This window comes from Cherax quadricarinatus, chromosome 35 (genome assembly GCF_038502225.1).
Source record: "Cherax quadricarinatus isolate ZL_2023a chromosome 35, ASM3850222v1, whole genome shotgun sequence".
In the NCBI taxonomy this organism is placed as follows: Eukaryota; Metazoa; Arthropoda; class Malacostraca; order Decapoda; family Parastacidae; genus Cherax; species Cherax quadricarinatus.
This window is the reverse complement of record NC_091326.1, coordinates 35,090,482-35,112,657: the sequence shown is the minus strand read 5'-3', so window position 1 is coordinate 35,112,657 and position 22,176 is coordinate 35,090,482. Positions and strand designations below refer to the sequence as shown.

At 46.1% G+C, this 22,176-nt stretch overlaps 1 protein-coding gene across 1 annotated transcript in view; it reads right to left on the bottom strand.

Moving 5' to 3' along the window:
* LOC128686700 (uncharacterized) overlaps positions 1-21,893 on the bottom strand; it is a 36,524-nt gene extending 14,631 nt beyond the window's left edge. The window contains exons 1-3 of the mRNA XM_070091509.1: positions 21,777-21,893; positions 20,778-21,386; positions 20,514-20,704 (exon numbers count right to left, since the gene is read on the bottom strand). Of these exons, the coding sequence (XP_069947610.1) occupies positions 20,514-20,704; positions 20,778-21,386; positions 21,777-21,878 (902 nt within the window). The 5' untranslated portion in view covers positions 21,879-21,893. The remainder of the gene's footprint in view (positions 1-20,513; positions 20,705-20,777; positions 21,387-21,776) is intronic.
* Positions 21,894-22,176: the final 283 nt, after the last annotated feature.

Below are 22,176 nucleotides of genomic sequence, written 5' to 3'. Positions count from 1 at the left end.
TCCTACCCCTTCCTCCCGCCAATACTTTTCGTACCACGTATCCGCAAACAACCCCATCCCATCCGTAGTGTGGATTACCTGACCCGCCCTATACCCACCCACCGACTCAAGAACCTCCAAACATGGAATAGCTGTTGCCTGCTGACGTTGTTTTTGTCTGCGCAACACACACGAAGACGGCCTATCTCCCCATAACACCTCCTCCACCCCCGCCATTACTCTCACCGCTTGGAACCGCTCGTCCTGAATTTCCCGCAACCGCTCTTTAAGTATCATAATGTTGTCCATCGGATAGACACCCTCTACTGTCCCTTTTACATAACAACCTCGTAACCTGTCCTCCAAATAATTAATCAACCCAAATTTTAAAGAATTAATCCTTTTCCCCTCCCGCACATAATAATGCCGAATCCGGTCCTTAGCCACACCATCCCACCACGTCACCACGTCCTCCACACCTTGTACCTCCTCAGTTAATCTCTCCCACAGCTCCCGAAAACCCCCCAACCCCTCCTCATCTTCCAACAGACTCGTATTTAATTTCCAATATCCCCTAGAGATACAAGCTAGAGAATCCCACTCTACTTCTACGACAACCGCCCTATGATCTGAAAAAGCTAGGTCAATAGTACGGACAGACTTTGACACTACCTTATGAGATATATACAACCTGTCTAACCTAACCGCGTAACCTCGCCTCACGAAAGTATGCTCCACCTCCCACGCTCCCCCACCTACCACATCCCTCAACTGAACGTCCACCAATAGATTGCGTAATGCTGTCAACATATGCCCCGCCCCTCGAGGTTCCACATCCGCTCTCCTGATCACACAATTCCAGTCCCCACCTACGATGGCCACCTCAGGTAAACCACGGAAAGCAAAAACTAGATCATCACACACAAAATCCCTCTTTACTTTCATATCATTTTCAGCTGGTGCATACACACTTACAAAGGTTACCCTCTGCCCCATCCACCACCCATCCACACGCAACACCCTCCCCCCCCCACCCCCTTCACGTCTTTGCAACACAAACGGGCTCGCCTCCTTTATCAATAAACCCACACCACCTTTCAAACGTGCCGATGGCAGAGTCAACACCGTATACCCTTCCACCTCGAGCACTTTACCCTCCCTGAAATTATGCTCCTGTAGAAAGACTACGTCCACTCTGTATCGACGTAAGAGCATACGAAAGCATTCCCTCTTCATACCAGTACACAGTCCATTCACATTCACAGTCATGCATTTAAGGCCTTTCTAAAGCTTCCAATCCTTTCTCCTCTCACCCTTCCCAGGGCCTCTTGCCCCAGGGTCAACATGTGGTTTGTCACCATCCACCCCCCCCCCCTTTTCGATGCCTCTTATCCTGGCTGTCACGAAAATATACATCCTTCCTCCCAGACCTCTGCGCGGGTGTCAGGACATCATCTGAGTCTGACGCAGCCGCCCTCTTCCTCGTGACACTCTCTACCGCCATACTGTCTTCCGAAGATTCCTCACAGTGAATATCAACCTCTACTGTGACCTGTCGCACAGAGCTCGGTGACTCCTCTCTGTGCCTGCAGTTGTCCTCCGTCCTTCTCGTGCCTGTCCCGCCACACTCTCCTTTCAACTCAGGCACCATTTCACGGACCAAGCCATTATCCTCGCCCGAAGAAGGTAAATTTTTCAATACCTCGTCGAGCTCCTCCTCCAGCTCTTGCACCTCCTGCTGAATTAGCACGTCCTCCCCCGTCACCGGCAAAGTGGCCATTTTTGGCTCCACACAACTCGTGCCACGCCCATCATGCACCACAAGAGACTCTTCCACAATGTCACTCCACAGACGGCCATCTCCTCGATTTCCTTTGGAATTCTCCTCCACGACATCCACACCTGTAACTGGTGCTCCACCTGTTTGCGCCGGCGCCCTCCACTGCCTCCCACACGTCGCTGCCATATGGTCATACTCCCCACACAACCTGCATGTCCGTCGCTGCCCAGCATACGCCACTAGAATCTGGGTCCTAAACTCCGGCATCACGACGTATGACGGAATCGGGTGCCTCAGTGTCATTTTGAGGGAGAATGTACCCTCCAGACGTCCCATGTACGCACCTGCCGCCCACTTGCCTTGGGTTGCCAGATGCACGGTACCATAAGCAGCAAACACCTTCCGTAAGTCCTCGTCAGCCTCGAAGGGGACATTTCGCAACTTCACCCACGTATAGTGGCGAGAGACGTCTATGAGTCGCACTTTGACAGCTGGAGTTACATCAATACTCACATGCTCAAATTTCGTCACCAACGACTCGTACACAGCCGTCGAATTTAACTTGACGAATAGACGATAGGCCCCATTCAGGGCCACACCATAAACCTCATCATCCTGCACTCCGTACGTTTCCCGGATGATTGCCGGAAGTAACACCTGCGCCGTAGAGGGGGAAATCGCCCCACGAAGCAGCTCAACGCCGACAGTGTTTATCCTACGTCGGATACTCAGCGCCATATTGTTGCTATGAGAGCTCTCCTGACAAACAGCAGAGGGGTGCTGTGCACAACCTCACTCCACCGCAGTCAGGCAGCTAATGAACAGTAGAATTAGGGTGTTAGCAGGGACGATTTATAGGACAAAATGTCGAAATAGGTTGGTATATGAGGGGAGATGGGAGAGAGACTTCCCGCCTGAATATAAAGCCTTGGAGTTACGAGATTTGAGATAGTTGCGAGTGTTCAGTGGGTAATCTAACGGGCTGGTCTGCTGTGTCTAATTGTGTTTGTCAAGTGCGTGAATGTTTTGTGTTCTCAGAGTTTATGTGCGTCTCCTATGTAACGGTGATGACAAAATATCTTACGTGCTTTGTATATACAACTTTTAGGAATGTTTCTCGTCTTTTATGCCTCATTTATAAGTCATTGGTGTACTTTTTGTATATGGGGTGCTTCCTAGCACAGTTGAAACGTTTTTCTTATTTCCGTTTATACTTTATGCCGTGTCCGTGTGCTTTTCAATAATATATGTATATATGCAAGTTTTCGTTTTCCTGTAAGCTGTGATGGAGCTTGAACTATATGTGGAGGTAGTATTTTTCAATGTGTGCATCTTGTCAGTGTATAAGTTCACTTATAGCTGCTGGCATTTGTTTTATTGAGATGTCAAATATCACAGTGTATTTTCGTTTTGTTATATTAGATATTTTCATTGTAGTAAATGGTAGCGTCATCCTGATCCACCTTTGAACTGTAGTGCCTATTCTTAGTCCATGATAATAGCCCCGTGGTAGTCGCCCAAATTAACGTATTGTTGTGCACTTTAAGGCACCTGAGTTCTTAGATTAAGTCTTGGATACGTTGTGTGTTGGCAGGCGGAAGCCACGCCTAGTTATATGCCAGATGAAGTATCCCGTTGTATAATACGTGATTGCTTGTGTATGTGTGTAATTCTGTGTGCTTGTTTTTGTCACATTGTTTATTTGTATAGTGTTTATTTTCCTGTGTTTTGACTTTATTATTTATTTATATAAGAATCTAGTTAGTGCCTGGTATCTCGTTGACATATTTATTTTATGCACCCATAATTTTTTTTTTTGTACCTGAGTTTTCAATAAAATAAACAATTCTTATTGTATAGGGGTAAATTTTGGGAAGAGCATGTACTTGTTTTTAACTGAGATTGTGATGTAGGTCATTAGTCTGATTATATACTGTGAAGGTTGTGAACCTTTGTCATAAGTCAGTCACAGTATGTTAACTATACAAATCTGAAAGGTTTATATAATTTATATTTTATATAGTTTATATATAGTTTATATTGTTTATATTATAGTAGTATGTTACATGGAAAATTTGGTGAATGTATATGGGTAACCTCTTTTATGTCCATTACAATGTGTTGTTAAAACTTGTTAGTGTATGTTGTGTAGGATTGAGGATCCTACTGTACCCATTTTATATCTTTATTTAATATTAAGCTGTAAAGTTTTTTAAATAAAATATAAAAAAAAAAATTCTAAGATCTCAGGTGCTTAACAGAGCACCACGATACTCAAAACATTAATATTGGCGATTATCACGAGATCTTAACATACATAGGTATTTAGTATTCAAAGAAGGAAACGGGATAATACTAAAAGTCACTATAAAAACATCCAATATAACAAAACAAAACTACGATGTGATATTTTACATCTCAGCAAAACAAAGAAAAATAATGCAAACTAGTTACATGTAATATAATATTACTGAAAAGCACACTGTAACACAGCATAAAATATAACATAAAATAAAAACCAATTGCTATATGCTAGGAAACACTTTTTACCACTTACAATTGAATCAAAAACAGTAAAGACACCCATAACATATTTGAGTCTCACTGAAAATTTTCATCATAAAGTCCTTGAAATGATTTATACATGATAAAAATATGCAATCGTAGTGCTACACCTTTCTAAATGATAACTGTGTAGTTGCTGAAACCCTCGGGGTAATAACCCTATTGCCTCTAGATATCAAAACTCAATTATACATCCATATAAACAGCTCTCCATGCTCACACCCAAGTCTAGGAAAATAGCCCGTCATATCCCCTTACCCATTTTGCAAACCCTCACTAAAATCTCTCTCCCATCTCCCTCCATACACCCCTTTATTTCTACACTGTGTCCTATAAAAAGTTGCTGCCAATGCATTAATTCTTGCACGCACGTCCGCCTCCCTCATAGCCCACATCATGTATATATAATCCGTAATCATGTACCCAATCGCATTCTCAACCCTTTTATTCACCCCAGTTATATCTAAACTTAAAACCCTCAAAACCTGCAAACCCCCTCCCCCCACTAACCTTAAAACCTTACCCATCCAAACCCTTATAAGTTCAATACAATCGCAAAAGTATACCGTATGATAAATAGTCGCCAGTCCTCCACAACCCTTGCGTTCCCCATCCTCTCGTATTTTCTTATAGAATAAAACCATCCCTGACGGCAAGATTCCATGTAAAAATCTATACCTAACTTCTCTGACTTTAGGTTTTAAACGCAATTTATTTAAACGCCCCCAAATATTATGCCAATCATACATCGGATAAACTCCTTCTACCGCCGCTACCAGAGCCTTACCATCTGCCCTATCAAGATTTCTCAATTTAATTTGTGAGTGATCCCTCACGTTTATGAAGACCCGTAACATTGCCTCACCTATCATGAACTCCCGACCCCCCCACCATCGTCGCATATCCTGATGTATCCTATGAAGACCATCTTCTTTCGCCCCCCCCTCCCGCTTGTAACTATGTTTTAAATACATACTTATTATCCTCTTTTCGACATCTATAAGACCCAGCCCTCCACGGCCAACCGGGAGTGTGACAACCGCTCTACTTAACCATTCGCTCCCTGTTCCCCAAATGAATCTAAAAACACTTTTTTATAACCTTTTTAACTCACAACGAAGTATCGGAAATATTACCGTAACATGCCATAGTTTACTATACAATAACACATTCGTTGTTATCACCCTTTGTTGCAAACTTAAATTAGCAGCTCTTAACCCACTAAGACGCTTCAGAACACTATCAACGATACGCACGGAATTTATTTGTTGTGCTGACTTAATATCATTTACATAAACGATCCCACATCTTTATTTGGTCCACCCTTTCCCACCTTTCAGCTACCATTCCTTCCTCACGCGACCCTTTTCCAAGATTGATATACTTTGTTTTCCCCATGTTGATCGTCACGCCAGTAGCCTTTTCAAAAACTTTCACTAACTTATCTACCCGAATCAAATCTCTCACCAAAATCGTCGTGTCGTCGACATATCTAACAATGCCCGCTCCCCCACCCCTTACATTACCCATCCCATTTGCTTCCAATAAAACCCTTATCCCTCTATAAAAGGGATCTTGAAAACAAGCAAAAAAAATTTGTGAAAGGGGACATCCTTGACGCAAACCCCTTCCCATCTGAATCCGATCTCCCAACCTCCCATTCACCTGCACATGCAAAGATGCCTCTTGATACATTAATTTGGCCCATGATATAATTTCCGCCCCAAACCCCTGCCATCTCATTATCTTCCATAACGTCTCCCGTTCCACACTATCATATGCCGCCTCCCAATCTACAGCCAATACCCCCCCCTCCCAATCTTACTCTTTCTTCAATAAAACTTCTAATCATACCGTGACCTTCATACATAGACCTGCCTGGCACCCCATACTGTCCCTTGTCAATCACTTTGCCCAGGACTTTTTTTATTCCGTTGGCCAAGATCCTTCCAAAAATTTTATAGTCCTCACATAACGAGATTGCTCGATAATCTTTAACCGTTAATGGCTCGCCTTTAGGAACTAGGACGACCACAGCCAACCTTTGTTGTTCCCCTAAAACCCCATCCCGCTTCATGATATTGAATAAACGTACCAAAAACCCCTTTAAAACGTTCCAATTTTGAAGATAAAAGTCGCTAGGCAACCCATCTATTCCTGGCGCCTTACCCAATTGCGCCCCAGATAAAGCCTCCCAAGTCTCACACTCCGTTATCGGCCCTCCCAACATCAAACGATCATGCTCCTCCAGCTCACAACGCACAAACCTACCGATTGACTGCAATGCAATTTCACTTATTCCAACACTTTGCGTTTTCAATTTAACCCAAGCATCAATATACCCACTCATACCCTCCGTCGTCGTCAACACCTGATTCACTCTATACCCCTGCATACCTACCTGGACATTCAACCCCATTAACTCCATTGCTTTGCGACGTGTGTGTTGATTCCTGAACACACACGCCGACGGCCGATCTCCCCACAAAACCTCTTCGATTCCACCCTTAAGCCTTTCCCCATCAAACCTTTCGTTTTGTAAATTTCGTAGTTACTCCTTAATTCGTTCAATTTCTGTAACAGGATAATTAGCATTCGCTTGTACATAGCAGTCGTGCAACTGCCCCTCTAAATATCGTTGGAAACCATACTGTAACTGATTATATCTCACTCCCTGACTAATATAAACTTCCTTAATTCGCTTTTTGGCTATCGTTTCCCACCAATTAACCAAAGCCACATCTCCAGGTGCTTCAACCACAAGGCGTTCCCACATATGCCCAAAAGACAAACGACTTTCCTCTCTCTTCAATAACTTTACATTTAATTTCCAAAATGACGGACCCCTTCTAGGCACACCCTCAATATCTACATCCATTACAACTCCTCTATGATCCGAAAAAAACACATTTATCACACTCACTCTCCGCACTGTAACCGCACTAGACACGTACATTCTATCCAATCTCGCCGCATAATCTCGTCTAATGAAAGTATGCTCCACATTGCCACCCCCCCCACACACATCCATTAAACCCACACTCGTCAATAAATCTCCCAGGAACCCCAAGCAACAACCCGCTCCTCGAGGCTCCACATCTTTTCGTCGTATTACACAATTCCAGTCTCCCCCTATTATCGCTACATTTGGTAAACTACGTAGATGATATACTAATACATCTTGTACAAAATGAGTTTTAAGTCGTACATCTCCCTCGGCCGGCCCATATACACCTACAAAACTTATATGTACTCTACCCCATAAACCATCCACCCTAATCACTCTCCCCTCCCCCCTTTCACTATGGCGTACTACAAACGGGCTATTTTCCTTTACTAGAATGGCGACGCCTCCTTTTAACCTTGTCGCATATTCCATATACACATCGTAACCATCTATTTCTAACTCCTATCCAATAATGTAATTGTGTTCTTGGATAAATACCACATCCACATCTAGACGCACCAAAAATTCATTAAACCACTTTCGCTTCCGCTCAGATCTCAAACCGTTAATATTTATTGTCAAAACCTTAAAGTCAATTAATGAGATTTTCCTTTGGTTCTAGGTATAGACTTTTCACTTATACATTTTACACCTCTATCCCTCTCCCCTTTTTTGGGAATCACCTTGATAAACTCTTGTTTCGTGGATTCACTGTTGGGTTCCTCTGTACATCCGCCCAAGACTTTTTCCCTGGCCTTTGGGCAGGAGTAAGCACGTCGTCTGAGTCTGGTGGGGTCGCAGTTCGCTTTCGCGTCCTACACTCCACCTGCATTGGGATTTCTTTAGTACTATCATGATGCACCTCCACTTCTGCTATATTCACCATCATACCATGCGACACCCCAGACTCAATGCTTTCATCCGTCGCCTCACCATGATGCTCAACCGATCCCAAATTTGCACCTGGATCCTCCACACGGTTGACGATCGACTCGTCTAACAATACATCCAGTGCCTTCACTAAAGACGCCGCTACATCCTCGTCCCCCATAGTGGGCAGAGTCTCTTCAAATACTTTATTTATGTCCAGTGATGGTGATTCTTCTCGCTGTTTTGCATCCTCCAAAGCATTCTCCTGCGCTTTTTCTACCTCTTCACTCCAAGATGTCCGTTGTCGAGACGGGTGAGCATAAGACTGTTCTCGTCCCTCAACTTCCTCGACCTCTTCCGGTTGTTGCTGTTGCGATATTTGGAGATTCCCACTACGCTTACCACACTGTGCCGCTATGTGGTCATACAATCCACACAGCCGACACGTACGACGTTGCCCCGCATATGTTACATATACTTGAGTTCGAAATGCTTGCAACATAATATAGGACGGTATGGGATGGCGTAAGGTCATTTTGACTGAATATGTTCCCTCCAAACTTCCAGCATAAGGTCCAGCGGCCCACCGACCTGCAGAGGCCATATGAACCGTACCATAATTACGTAGTTCATCTTTTATAACAAATTCATTCGCCTCAAAAGGCACATTCCTTATTTTAACCCATGTGTAGTGTCGTGATACATCATGTAGACGTACTGATACAGCTGAATTGACGGCTATAATGGTCTCTTGATATTTATCCACCACCGCTTCATAAACATTTGCTGACGTCATTTTAACGAAGATCTGTGTCGTCCCATTAAGTGCTACACCACATATCTCTTCATTTGCGATACCGTAGGTATCACGGATAATCGCCGGTAGTAACAAGTCCATCGTGGCTCCGGTGACAGCCCCACGGGTCAACTCAACGCAAACAGTGTTGATGCGCCTGTAGCTCTGCAGTGCCATGTTGGTAAATGAGCAGCGCACGTCCTCACTTCTCAATGGTTGTGACGAACTGAGGTAGCTCGCCTGGAACAGCAGAGGAGTGCCGAGCACTACCGCACTCCACCGTGGTCAGGCAGCGAATGTGTTTAAAAGTTATCAGGGAGACTAGCATGTCAACAAGACAGCCCATCCCGTTTCCCCACCAGAAAAATGGAAGTTTCTAGAGACTGACCATCCCTTATCCATAGAACTGAACAGCCATATTCCTTCACAGTAACCACGACAGGTTTAAAATTCTTAGACCATATTTTAAATATTAATGTTTAAGATAATGCCACAGGACGTAGTTTATTGAGTGGTGGGAGGAAAAGACTGCCCAAGGAGAGGTTTAAGAAGGTGAAGTAAAGTCATTGCTTCAATGAACAGGTAGAGGCAAAATTAATTACTTCACCCTCGTGGATGGGTGACCGCCTGGGAACACCAAATGCTGTTGGCATAAAACCTTTATAGCAACAATATGGCGCTGAGTATCCGACGTAGGGTGAACACTGTCGGCGTTGAGCTGCTTCGTGGGGCGATTTCCCCCTCTACGGCGCAGGTGTTACTTCCGGCAATCATCAGGGAAACGTACGGAGTGCAGGATGATGAGGTTTATGGTGTGGCCCTGAATGGGGCCTATCGTATATTCGTCAAGTTAAATTCGACGGCTGTGTACGAGTCGTTAGTGACGAAATTTGAGCATGTGAGTATTGATGTAACTCCAGCTGTCAAAGTGCGACTCATAGACGTCTCTCGCCACTATACGTGGGTGAAGTTGCGAAATGTCCCCTTCGAGGCTGACAAGGAGGACTTATGGAAGGTGTTTGCAGCTTATGGTACCGTGCATCTGGCAACCCAAGGCAAGTGGGCGGCAGGTGCGTACATGGGACGTCCGGAGGGTACATTCTCCCTCAAAATGACACTGAGGCACCCGATCCCGTCATACGTCGTGATGCCGGAGTTTAGGACCCAAATTCTAGTGGCGTATGCTGGGCAGCGACGGACATGCAGGTTGTGTGGGGAGTATGATCATATGGCGGCGACGTGTGGGAGGCAGTGGAGGGCGCCAGTGCAAACAGGTGGAGCACCAGTTACAGGTGTGGATGTCGTTGAGGAGAATTCCAAAGGAAACCGAGGAGATGGCCGTCTGTGGAGTGAAATTGTAGAAGAGTCTGTGGTGCATGATGGGCGAGGCACGAGTTGTGTGGAGCCAAAAATGGCCACTTTGCCGGTGACGGGGGAGGAAGTGCTAATTCAGCAGGAGGTGCAAGAGCTGGAGGAGGAGCTCGACGAGGTATTGAAAACTTTACCTTCTTCGGGCGAGGATAATGGCTTGGTCCGTGAAATGGTGCCTGAGTTGAAAGGAGAGTGTGGCGGGACAGGCACGAGAAGGAAGGAGGACAACTGCAGGCACAGAGGAGTCACCAAGCTCTGTGCGACGGGTAACAGTAGAGGTTGATGTTCACTGTGAGGAATCTTCGGAAGACAGTATGGCAGTAGAGAGTGTCACGAGGAAGAGGGCGGCTGCGTCAGACTCAGATGATGTCCTGACGCCCGCGCAGAGGTCTGGGAGGAAGGATGTATATTCTCGTGACAGCCAGGATAAGAGGCATCGAAAAGGGAGGGGGGTGGATGGTGACAAACCACATGTTGACCCTGGGGCAAGAGGCCCTGGGAAGGGTGAGAGGAGAAAGGGTTGGAAGCTTTAGAAAGGCCTTAAGTGCATGACTGTGAATGGACTGTGTACTGGTGTGAAGAGGGAATGCTTTCGTATGCTCTTACGTCGATACAGAGTGGACGTAGTCTTTCTACAGGAGCATAATTTCAGGGAGGGTAGAGTGCTCGAGGTGGAAGGGTATAAGGTGTTGACTCTGCCATTGGCACGTTTGAAAGGTGGTGTGGGTTTATTGATAAAGAAGGCGAGCCCGTTTGTGTTGCAAAGACGTGAAGGGGGTGGGGGGGGGAGGGTGTTGTGTGTGGATGGGTGGTGGATGGGGCAGAGGGTAACCTTTGTAAGTGTGTAAGCACCAGCTGAAAATGATATGAAAGTAAAGAGGGATTTTGTGTGTGATGATCTAGTTTTTGCTTTCCGTGGTTTACCTGAAGTGGCCATCGTAGGTGGGGACTGGAATTGTGTGATCAGGAGAGCGGATGTGGAACCACGAGGGGCGGGGCATATGTTGACAGCATTACGCAATCTTTTGGTGGACGTTCAGTTGAGGGATGTGGTAGGTGGGGGAGCGTGGGAGGTGGAGCATACTTTCGTGAGGCGAGGTTACGCAGCTAGGTTAGACAGGTTGTATGTATCTCATAAGGTATTGTCAAAGTCTGTCCGTACTATTGAACTAGCTTTTTTCAGATCATAGGGCAGTTGTCGCAGAAGTAGAGTGGGATTCTCTAGCTAGTATCTCTAGGGGATATTGGAAATTAAATACGAGTCTGTTGGAAGATGAGGAGGGGGTGGGGGGTTTTACGGAGCTGTGGGAGAGATTAACTGAGGAGGTACAAGGTGTGGAGGACGTGGTGACGTGGTGGGATGGTGTGGCTAAGGACCGGATTCGGCATTATTATGTGAGGGAGGGGAAAAGGATTAATTCTTTAAAATTTGGGTTGATTAATTATTTGGAGGACAGGTTACGGGGTTGTTATGTAAAAGGGACAGTAGAGGGTGTCTATCCGATGGACAACATTATGATACTTAAAGAGCGGTTGCGAGAAATTCAGGACGAGCGGTTCCAAGCAGTGAGAGTAATGGCGGGGGTGGAGGAGGTGTTATGGGGAGATAGGCCGTCCTCGTGTGTGTTGCGCAGACAAAAACAACGTCAGCAGGCAACAGCTATTCCATGTTTGGAGGTTCTTGAGTCGGTGGGAGGGTATAGGGCGGGTCAGGTTATCCACACTACAGATGGGATGGGGTTGTTTGCGGATACGTGGTACGAAAAGTATTGGCGTGAGGAAGGGGTAGGATTAGGGGATTTAGAGAGGGTGTGTGGAAGTGTGCCATGTAGGTTAGGACAGTGATAGGGAGGCTTTGGGGGGGGACATAACTGAGGGGGAAATATGGAGAGCTTTGAGTGCCATGCGAAAGGGCAAAGCACCGGGAATCGATGGACTGCCGGCGGAGTTTTATCAACAGCATTGGGAGTTAATAAAAGGTTTTTTGGTGAGGTTACTAAACTTGATGAAGGTAAGGGGAAGGTTGGGTGAAAGACAGGCAACAGCTGTAGTTGTTTTGGTACCGAAGGGTAAGGAACAGCGTTCGCTCAGGGACTATCGAACAATATCGTTGTTATGTGCGGATTATAAGTTATTTGCAAAAATTTTAGGAAATAGGATCAAGTGTGTTGTAGGGAGGGTTGTATCGGAAACCCAGTTTGGGTTGCCAGGTAGGTCTATGGGGGTGGGACATGGTCTTTTAAGGGATTTCATGGAAGAAAAAGGGGGGGAAGGGGGGGGTTTGGTTGCACTAGACTGGCAAGGAGCTTATGATAGGGTGGAGCGAGAGGCGTTGAGAGCTATCCTTAGGAAACAGGGCTATGGGGAAGAAATAGTGGGATGGGTAGAGGCGTTATATAGAGGGGCAATGGTGAGAGTACAGATTAATGGAAGATTAGGGGGGAGGATTGTAATGGGCAGAGGTCTTAGACAGGGGTGTCCTATGTCACAGCTTTTATTTGCATGCATACAGGACCCCTTTTATAGAATGGTGGAGCGCCATATGGGCGCTAGTGGAGGGGTTAGGGGGGTACTGGGGGCGTTTGGCCTGTTCTCATAGGGTATGTAGATGATACCACTGCATTGGTTAGAGAGGGGATGTCCATAAACGCCTTAGATGGAGTGGTCGACACGTTTGCATGTGCAACTGGTATGAGGGTAAATTCGGAGAAGTCCATGGTTATGGGGTTAGGAACTAGGGGGGAGAGGGTCGAGTGGGGTAGTGCAGTCGTAAAGAAGCGGGTGATGTCATTAAAAATTTGTGGTCTAATCTATGCAGATGATCTTGAGGTTGCACGAGTTAATAATTCGGTCAGGTTGGTAGAAAGGATACTGGGTCGATTGGGAGCATTGCGGCCTTATCATTTGACCCTTGTGCAGCGTGCCATTGTAATTAACGTTTTATTGTATAGCAAGGTTTGGCATGTGGCTGCCGTGTTCCCTTTAACGGGGACGGCAATTGCAACTATACTTAGAGGGGTTTTTAAATTTTTGTGGGGTTCAGGTTGTGATAGGCTTAGAAGGGATGTAGTAATGTTACCTGTGCGTCAGGGGGGGGGTTGGGTTTAATGAACTTAAAGAGGAGGGTCAAAAATATCTTCATTAAAAGGGAGGTGATGAGGGAGGGTGTGAGTGGGGGGGGGGGGTTAAGGTACACAATCAATTGAAACGCATGTTTTCTGGGACGGAGTTGAGGGAGTGTGAAACTATTTTGAGGGCAGTGGTGTTGGTTAGGGATCTGGGTAAGGTAAAAATAAGTAGGCTGTGTAGGATGTCAGCGGAAAGGGTTGTGGCTCCGGTGGAGGGGATTTTCCCCATGTATGACTGGGGATGTATATGGAGAAGGTTTGGTAGGTTAAGGTTACAACCCTGTGGACGTGAGGTGATGTATCGGTTTTTGCATGGGATTTTACCATCGGGAGTGGTCTTACGAGCTAGACGGGTGGTTGAGGGGGGGGGGTATGTGGAATGTGGCGGGGAGGATTCTGCATTCCATGTAGTGTATTTCTGTGAGGGGTTGGGGAGCGTCAGGGGTTGGTTGAGCAGGGTGTTGCATAAGATAAGTGGTCAATACTTCTCTGTTCTGTGGGCATTGAGTCTTGATGTGGGGGGTATGGATGGTATTATTATTATTATAATCAAAAAGAAGTGCTAAGCCACAAGGGCTATACAGCGCTGCAGGGTAGGGAAGGAAGCAAGGGAATTGGATGGCAGAAGGGAGGGGGGATGATCAGCAGGTTACAGAAAACAGCTGGGCAGGGGATAGTACGGGGGTAGAGGGTAGCAAGAGATTGAAGTAGAAAGGGCTGAAAGTATCAGAATTTGTGAAGTCAGTCAGTCGTTGTCAAAAAGTCAATGAAAGAGTCCGGATGAAAGGTGGGTCCATCAGCGAGAAGGGAAGGTAAAGAGAGAGCAGCGGGGCGAAGACGACGACAGAGGTAAATTCTGCGTGCTCGTTGATAAAGTGGGCAGTCCAACAGAATGTGGCTGACTGACAATGGAGCTCGGCAATTCTCACAGAGAGGACCAAGACGCCTCTCCATGAGATATCCATGAGTAAGACGAGTATGGCCAATGCGAAGACGGGAGACAGTAGTCTCCCAACCTCGACACTGTTGATAAGACGGCCAGTAACCTATACTCGGTTTAATAGACTGAAGTTTGTTGCCGAGCATAGTAGACCAACGTTGTTGCCAACGGGTGTGAAGGTGGGAAGATATTACAGCAAAATAGTCGGTACATGGAATACCTCTATAAGAAACTGGTAGGTCATGTACTGCTGACCGCGCAGCAGTGTCTGCCTGTTCATTGCCCTGTACGTCAACATGACCAGGGACCCAACAAAAAACAATATCTTTATGCTTGGTAAAGATGCGGCGTAGCCAAAGTTGGATACGGAGGACTAAGGGGTGAGGTGTATCAAATTTTTGTATAGCCTGTAAAGCACTAAGGGAGTCTGAGACAACCACAAATGATGACACAGGCATAGATGCAATACGGATAAGTGCTGTAAGGATGGCATATAATTCAGCAGTAAAAATACTAGCCGAAGATAGTAAATGCCCTTGTACGACGCTGTCCGGAAACACTGCTGCGAATCCTACGCCGTCAGAAGACTTAGAGCCATCTGTGTACACAGCAATGGCATGAGAATGAGAGTGAAAGTGGTCAAGAAAAAGAGAGCGGGAAGCGACCGTAGACAGTTGGGCTTTCGAGCAAGGGAGGGAGAAAGAACAGACTCGAACAGCTGGAACTTCCCAGGGGGGTAGGGAAAAGTGAGATGCTACATGTACATAGAAAGGTGGTAGTTGAAGAGAAGACAAGAGCGAATGAAGGCGAAGAGAGAAGGGACGGAGTAAGCAGGGGCGGCGAACAAATAAAGAATGTCTACTAATATCAGTGACCATTCTATAAATGGAAGGATTGCGGAGATCATGAGAGCGTACATAGTAGCGCAGGCAATGGGCATCACGGCGATCGGATAAGGATGGAACGTTCGCTTCTGCATAGAGGCTTTCGACAGGGGAAGAGCGAAAAGCACCAAGGCATAAACGTAATCATTGGTGATGAATGGGGTTAAGGCTAGAGAGAGTCGCAGGAGATGCCGCTGAATAGATCTGGTCACCATAATCAAGTTTCGATAAAATAAGGGTGGAATGTAGGTGAAGGAGGGTTCGACGATCAGCTCCCCACGAAAGATGAGCAAGGGTTTTAAGAAGGTTCAGCCGGCTGTGACAAGTTGCCTTCAGAGAGGTAATGTGAGGTTTCCAGGATAACCTACGATCAAAGAGGAGGCCCAGAAACTTGAATGTATCACGTTCAGGGATACGGGAGCCATAGAGGTACAAAGGATGATCGGAGATGACAGAGCGTCTAGTGAAAGTGATTTGGTGCTGGAAAATTTAAACCCATGTGTGGTGGCCCAATTGGAAACACGGTCGACTGCATGTTGGAGAGAAACTGTAAGGAGGTGACAGTCAGCGCCTGCACAGGCAATAGCGAAGTCATCAACATAGAGTGATGACCAAATATTTGATGGAAGACTAGAGGCCAAATCATTAATAGCAAGGAGAAAAAGTGTTGTGCTCAGAACACATCCCTGGGGGACACCTTCAGCTTGGATAAAGTCCGGGGAGAGCACATTATTAACCCGAACACGGAAATGCCTGTCAGTTAAAAAGTTCTTAAGGAAGGATGGTAGATTGCCTCGAAGGCCTAAGGAGTGGGCTTGGGCTAAAATATTATACCTCCAAGTTGTGTCATATGCCTTCTCAAGGTCAAAAAATATGGCAATAACTGAGTGGTTATTCGCAAAGGCATTACGAACATACGTATCCAAGCGCAGTAAGGGGTCTATGGTAGAACGTCCCTTACGAAAGCCATATTGACGAGTGGAGAGACTGTTGTGTGTCTCTAAATACCACACTAAACGTCTATTTACTAGACGTTCCATTACTTTGCAAACTGCACTGGTAAGAGCAATGGGACGATAGTGGGAGGTTTCATGTCCCGTAGTGCCTGGTTTACGGAAAGGGAGAACAATGGCGGATTTCCACAGCTGTGGAAAAACTCCTTGTGACCAAATAAGATTGTAAAGGCGTAATAGGACTGCAAGGGCTGACTGATGTAAATGTTGTAGCATACGAATATGAATGTCGTCGGGCCCAGCTGCCGATGATCGACAAGCTGAGAGTGTTGCCTCCAGTTCTTGAAGTGTAAAAGGCTGTTCTTCTCTGAGAGAAGAAAAGTCCAAGGGTGCTAACTCTCTGGCAGACTTTGAGGAAAGAAATGAGGGGCATAGATGGAGTCCCTGAGAAATACGGACCAGATGATTGCCAATTTCATTGGCAACATCTAGTGGGTTTGCTGTATCAACACCGGCAACCCGCAGAACAGGAGCCGGGTCAGGAGAATATTTACCACTCAGTTTTCGTACTTTTTTCCAGACTGCACTCATAGAGGAAGCAGAGGTGATGGTGGAGACAATCTCGCCAGCAAGTGCGTTTAGCGTCACGGATGACACGGCGAGCGATCACACGCTTCTGTTTAAAATCAAGGAGTCGCTCTGTGGTTCTATTGTACCGGTACCTGCCCCATGCAGCACGTTTCAAACGTACTGCACGAGCACAAGCAGGAGACCACCAAGGCACGCATTTCTGAGAATGCCTGCCCGAAGTTTGGGGTATAGAATGAGAAGCTGCGGTGAAAAAGGAGGACGAGAAGAGGTGTAAAAGCTCATCGATGGAGGACGAAGAAGGAACCTCTTTAAAAACAGTTAGGTGTGAGTAAAGGTTCCAATTTGCCCGATTAAATTGCCAGCGTGGGGTGCGAAGAGGTGGCGAATATGAAGGGGAAGTAAGAATGATTGGGAAATGATCACTGTCATGTAAGTCCGGGAGAACAGACCAAGTGAAGTCTAATGCGGCGGACGAAGAGCAGATTGAGAGATCGATGCAAGAGAGAGTATGAGTCCGAGGATCAAAATGGGTGTGAGTACCTGTATTTAAAACATGGAGGGGGTGGGTGGCAAGAAAAGCCTCTAACTGAATTCCACGGGAATCACAGTGAGACCCCCCCAGAGGAAATGGTGGGCATTAAAATCACCAAGTAACAGAATCGGTGGAGGTAATGACGAAACAAGGAAGGCAAAATCCGGAATAGATAATGCCCGAGAAGGAGAGAGATATAAAGAACTGAGCGTATACCACCTATGTAAGTGGATACGGGCTGCTGTGTAATGCAGAGAAGTATGAACAAATATCTGATGGTATGGAATATCAGTTCGGAGAAGAAGGGCACTTTCATTAAAGGTCCCATCAGGAAAAGGATCTGAAGAATACAATAAATTATAGCCTGAGATGTGAGAAATAACAGCAGAGTGTAATTTTGGTTCCTGTAAGCAAACACCAACAGGGGCAAACTGGGAGAGTAACATCTGAAGCTCACCCCGATTACCCCTGAGGCCGCGTATATTCCACTGTAAATAGGCCATGATTGGCAATGATAAAGATACTTGAAATCCACAGGTAAGGGTTCCTACGGACTAGAAGGGTTAGAAAAGTCCACATGCGGAGGCAGTGGAAAATGTTCAAGCAGCGAAGGAATGGTGCGCTGTGAAGAAAGGAGTTGCGCAGATGGAGCAGAGGAGAGAGAAAGAGCGGAAGGTGGATCAGTGTCCATTGATGGTTTGGTCTCTGCAATATATTCAGAGATTGCTTCAAGTGTTTCGGAATTCAGAGGTGTCGTATGGGAGACAATATTGGGAATGGTAGGGGGAGGATGAGTAAAGATTGGAACTGTATTGGACTGTACCAAGGTAGGGGGGGGCGAAAGGGGGGAGGGAACTGGAGAAGCGTGGCAGGGGACAGAGGAGGCAGGAACCTGGGAGGTGGCAGAAGAGGGAGAAACTTGGGAGGGAACAGGGGAGGAAGGTACATTATGAGGAGGAGGGTGAACCTCTGCACTTGTAACTGAGCCAGTGAGAGGGGAAGAACTAGGGACAGAGACAGGGAGGGTAAAATGAGGAGGTGGAAGATGGGTAGGAGGTGTTACCGGACCTTTTTTTGACTTTTGAGAAGTAGAGGGACGATTGGGAGGTGTCGTACGAGGTCTCGTCGATACTGAGGCTTCTGAGAGAACTCGAAGAAGCGAGATTAGACTGAGGCGTTGAAGTATGGACGTCTGAGCCGAGGACAGCAAAAGGATTAGATACAGGAGTGATTATGGGAGAGGTAACCACAGAGGTGGGTGTAGAAGATGGGATACCAGAAGTGGGGGGACGTTTTGAAACACGGGAATAAGAAACACGTGGGAGTCTCCCTTGGAGGCGGAGATGAGAAACTGCCATGGCATAAGGGAGACCTTCTGTCTCATTGAGGTAACGGATTTCCCGCTCGTTTAAATAGACCTGACAACGGCGAGAGTACGAAGGGTGAGCCTCATGACAGTTAAGGCAAGAGGGAGATCGATTGCAAGACGTATTAGAATGGTCATCGGCACCACAGACTGGGCATTCGGCGATAGATCTGCAATATTTCGCTGGATGGCCAAATCGCCAGCAATTTCTACACTGTTGTGGTGTAGGGATCACCTTTCGAACTTGTAACCGATGTCCTGCTATATAAATTGAGGATGGGAGTTCTCGGCTGTCAAAAGTTAAACGAGCCACATTGCTAGGGTATCGTCTCCGCCCACGGGCAGGAAGAACGTAAGTGTCTACCTTGAGGATTGGGAGATCTTGGAGTTCCAGCTGTTCTAGAATGTCGGTGCCACATGTCTGGAAATTTCGTTGAACTATGGTATGGGGCAGAATGACGGTACCACTACAAGAATTGAGGGAATGATGTTTTTCAAGAGTGACAGGAACAGTATCGATATGGGAAAGACGAGAGAGCTCATGAGCCTGGGTAGCATTCTGTACAGTAATGATGCGCGTACCGCTCTTAAGAGCATGAAAAGAAATATCTTTACCAACATGGCGTAGGAGTGCCTTGCCAATACTATGGTCAGAAAGATAGGCAGTAGAGGAAGTTGGTCGTAAAGTGAATAATTTAGTCCACTGTTCAGTCTGAAACTGAGCGTGGAAAGGTAGTGAAGGACGAGTCGATCGTTTCTGAGAAGAACGAGAAGGTGGAGAAGTATCATCAGCAGGTAATTGTCGTTGGCGTTTAGGCGTGGGACCAGAGTTGGTCCGACGTGGAACGGGTCGGCGATTTGAAAATTGCCGTACCGTAGAGGGAGAGGCCGGAAGCATAGTCAGAGGAGAGCGAAGGTCCGATAAATCGGAAGAATCAGTCGAGGCCTCAGTACCTGAAGCGGGTGAGGAAACAGCACCGGCAATAGGTACAGAGGCATGAGGAATGTCTGAAGAGTGGTCCAAAGATGAGGCGGGGTCAGAACGGGGTGCGGTATCAAGAAGGGGCCCGGGGGTACCAGGTTCATGGACTAGGGCTCCCATGGTTAGGTTACTTCTTTCTTTTTGTTTTTAAGAAAAAAAAAGAAAGTAAAGAAAATAAAAATAAAAAAAAGAAAAGAAAAGGGGGGACCGGGGAGGGATAGCTCCTAGGAGGAATGAAAGGGCCAGAAATCTCCCTCCGTGCCCAAGAGGACCTCAGCACCGCAAGTAGCGCAGATGCAGCATGGAACCCGTGCCATACCCTACCCATCATGCTAGTAAACTAACAATCCGGGATAGCAACCTCACATCTGCCGAGCTACCTCGGTGGACAAAAGAGAGGGCGGCTGGATATCCGCCACAAAGCATACCTCCTTCGGCCACCACCCCCGGAATCCGAAAGGTGGCTTCCAGAGATACACTCATCGCCCGAAAGACACCCAAAGCTACTCCGGGATACCGGAGAGGGATCGGGACATCCCCAGGCGATCCAGATTCCACGGCAAACTACGCCACCGCTAAGAACCTCAACGGAATGGGATGGACCCCGGTATCCTTTCTCCTACCTAGGAACTAGTGTGCCTGTGGGAGAAATCCCAAAGGACAAAAAGAGGAAGGGCAAAAGGGAGGAGTGTGGAGGAATAGGAGGAAAGGAAAAAGGGGAGGATGGGATAGGGGAGGGGAGATTGGGGGGTAATTAGGTTCGGTCTGAGGAAGAAGACCGATAGGTCAAATTCCTCAGACCAAGAGCCTCTTCCCACTTATTACATACATCTGAGTGGCAGTGGTGGTGTATGTAAACTGCTTTATGACGTAGGATGTGTGGGTTATTGTTACGCGATCTATTGACACTTCCGTAGCGATTCTAAAGTCTGATTTCACTTCAGTAAGTGTGACCGATGAAGGCCGGAGAACTACTGATGTTTGTAGGGCGATGCGGTCATTAATGGGAGTGCTTAGTACCTGTAAAGTATCGAAGTAATTATGTACCAAATTTAGAGCAAATTTATAATTTAGTGCAAAAAGTGATACTTACCAATCTTGTTCCAGTAGTAACTGTTTGCACAATTAAGGAAGTAAGAGTAACAGCTACGCTGTTGAATGCTGTATCAGTGAGAGTAACGAAGCGGTCGATAGTGATAACCTGAGTGATAGTTGGGTTCAAGAAGTTATCTACCCTGTTCACTTGACTGCCGAAGACAGGTCTTCCACTAATAACTTCAATTCTCTTGCTGGGTATTTGAAATTGGGGAACGCTTGTAATGCTCTGACGGAAGGGTAGGCTATCAGCTGGACCACTGCCTAAAGCTTGGCCGAAGTTAAGCACTGGGACTTGGCGAGCATCACTGAAAGTTGGACCAGAACCAGTGCCAATGTTGGCAACATTTGGGCTCAGGGCTGGACGAATATCTAGGCCGAGATTAGAAGGAATAATTTGTCCAATACCAATATCTTGAGGAAGAGAACCAATTTGGCCAGAACGTGTACTATCAAAGTTAAAACCAAGTCGTGGAGGAAATATTTGTTGACCGAATTGAAAGTTTGGAGTATTACTCAGGGGAATAAAGTTGCTATCCAAGTTTCCCACAGGAGAAACATCATTGGAGGGAATGTTGATGGGTAGTCCTGGCGCTGGAATAACATCCTGGAGAGAAATTTTTAAAGTTAGTAAGGATACAAAATGAATTAGGTTATAAGTTTTAGTTTGTGATGTGCATTAGTTTGGCATGATTATTTTGAGGGTAACAATTAACTGCAAAGTCGTCTTTGAGGGATGTATTTTAGAGTTCCTTATAGTCAAACTGAAGCCATTAGTAGGTGTAATATTTTATTTATAATTTAAAGGGTATTTACGGGACGTAAGAATTAAACTAAAAATTAATGAGTAGCAAACGAGTCCTAAGTAAAACAGGTGAACATGCAGTTTCTAATCTGCAAGATACAAATACATGAAAGTAAACAACTTTAGTCAAGAGTGTTATAACCCTCCATTCTTCTTAAGTAAATGTTATGGAATTAGTAAAAGTATAATTACTTGATAAGTTCGAGGGAACTGAGCAGCAACTTGCAGAACCAGCAGTGGAAGTAGTGTAATCGTAAACCACTCCTGTGGAAGTAGAATCGTCAGGAAAGTCATAAATCACTGACGATAATTTATAACACAAATTACTAAAGAGTTGTAGCAAGTGTATATATAGACATCAGAGATTATGGTGAAAGTTTAAAACAAAAGGAAAATCAATCAAACTCACCATGCATTCGCTGCCTGACCACGGTGGAGTGCGGTTGTGTCTCGGCACCCCTCTGCTGTCTTCAGGCGAGCTACCTTAGTTCAGCAACAACCATTGAGTAGTGAGGACGTGCGCTGCTCATTGGGATATCAACATGGCGGAACATACAGTACGGAGAGTGAATACTATCTGCATAGAGCTGGT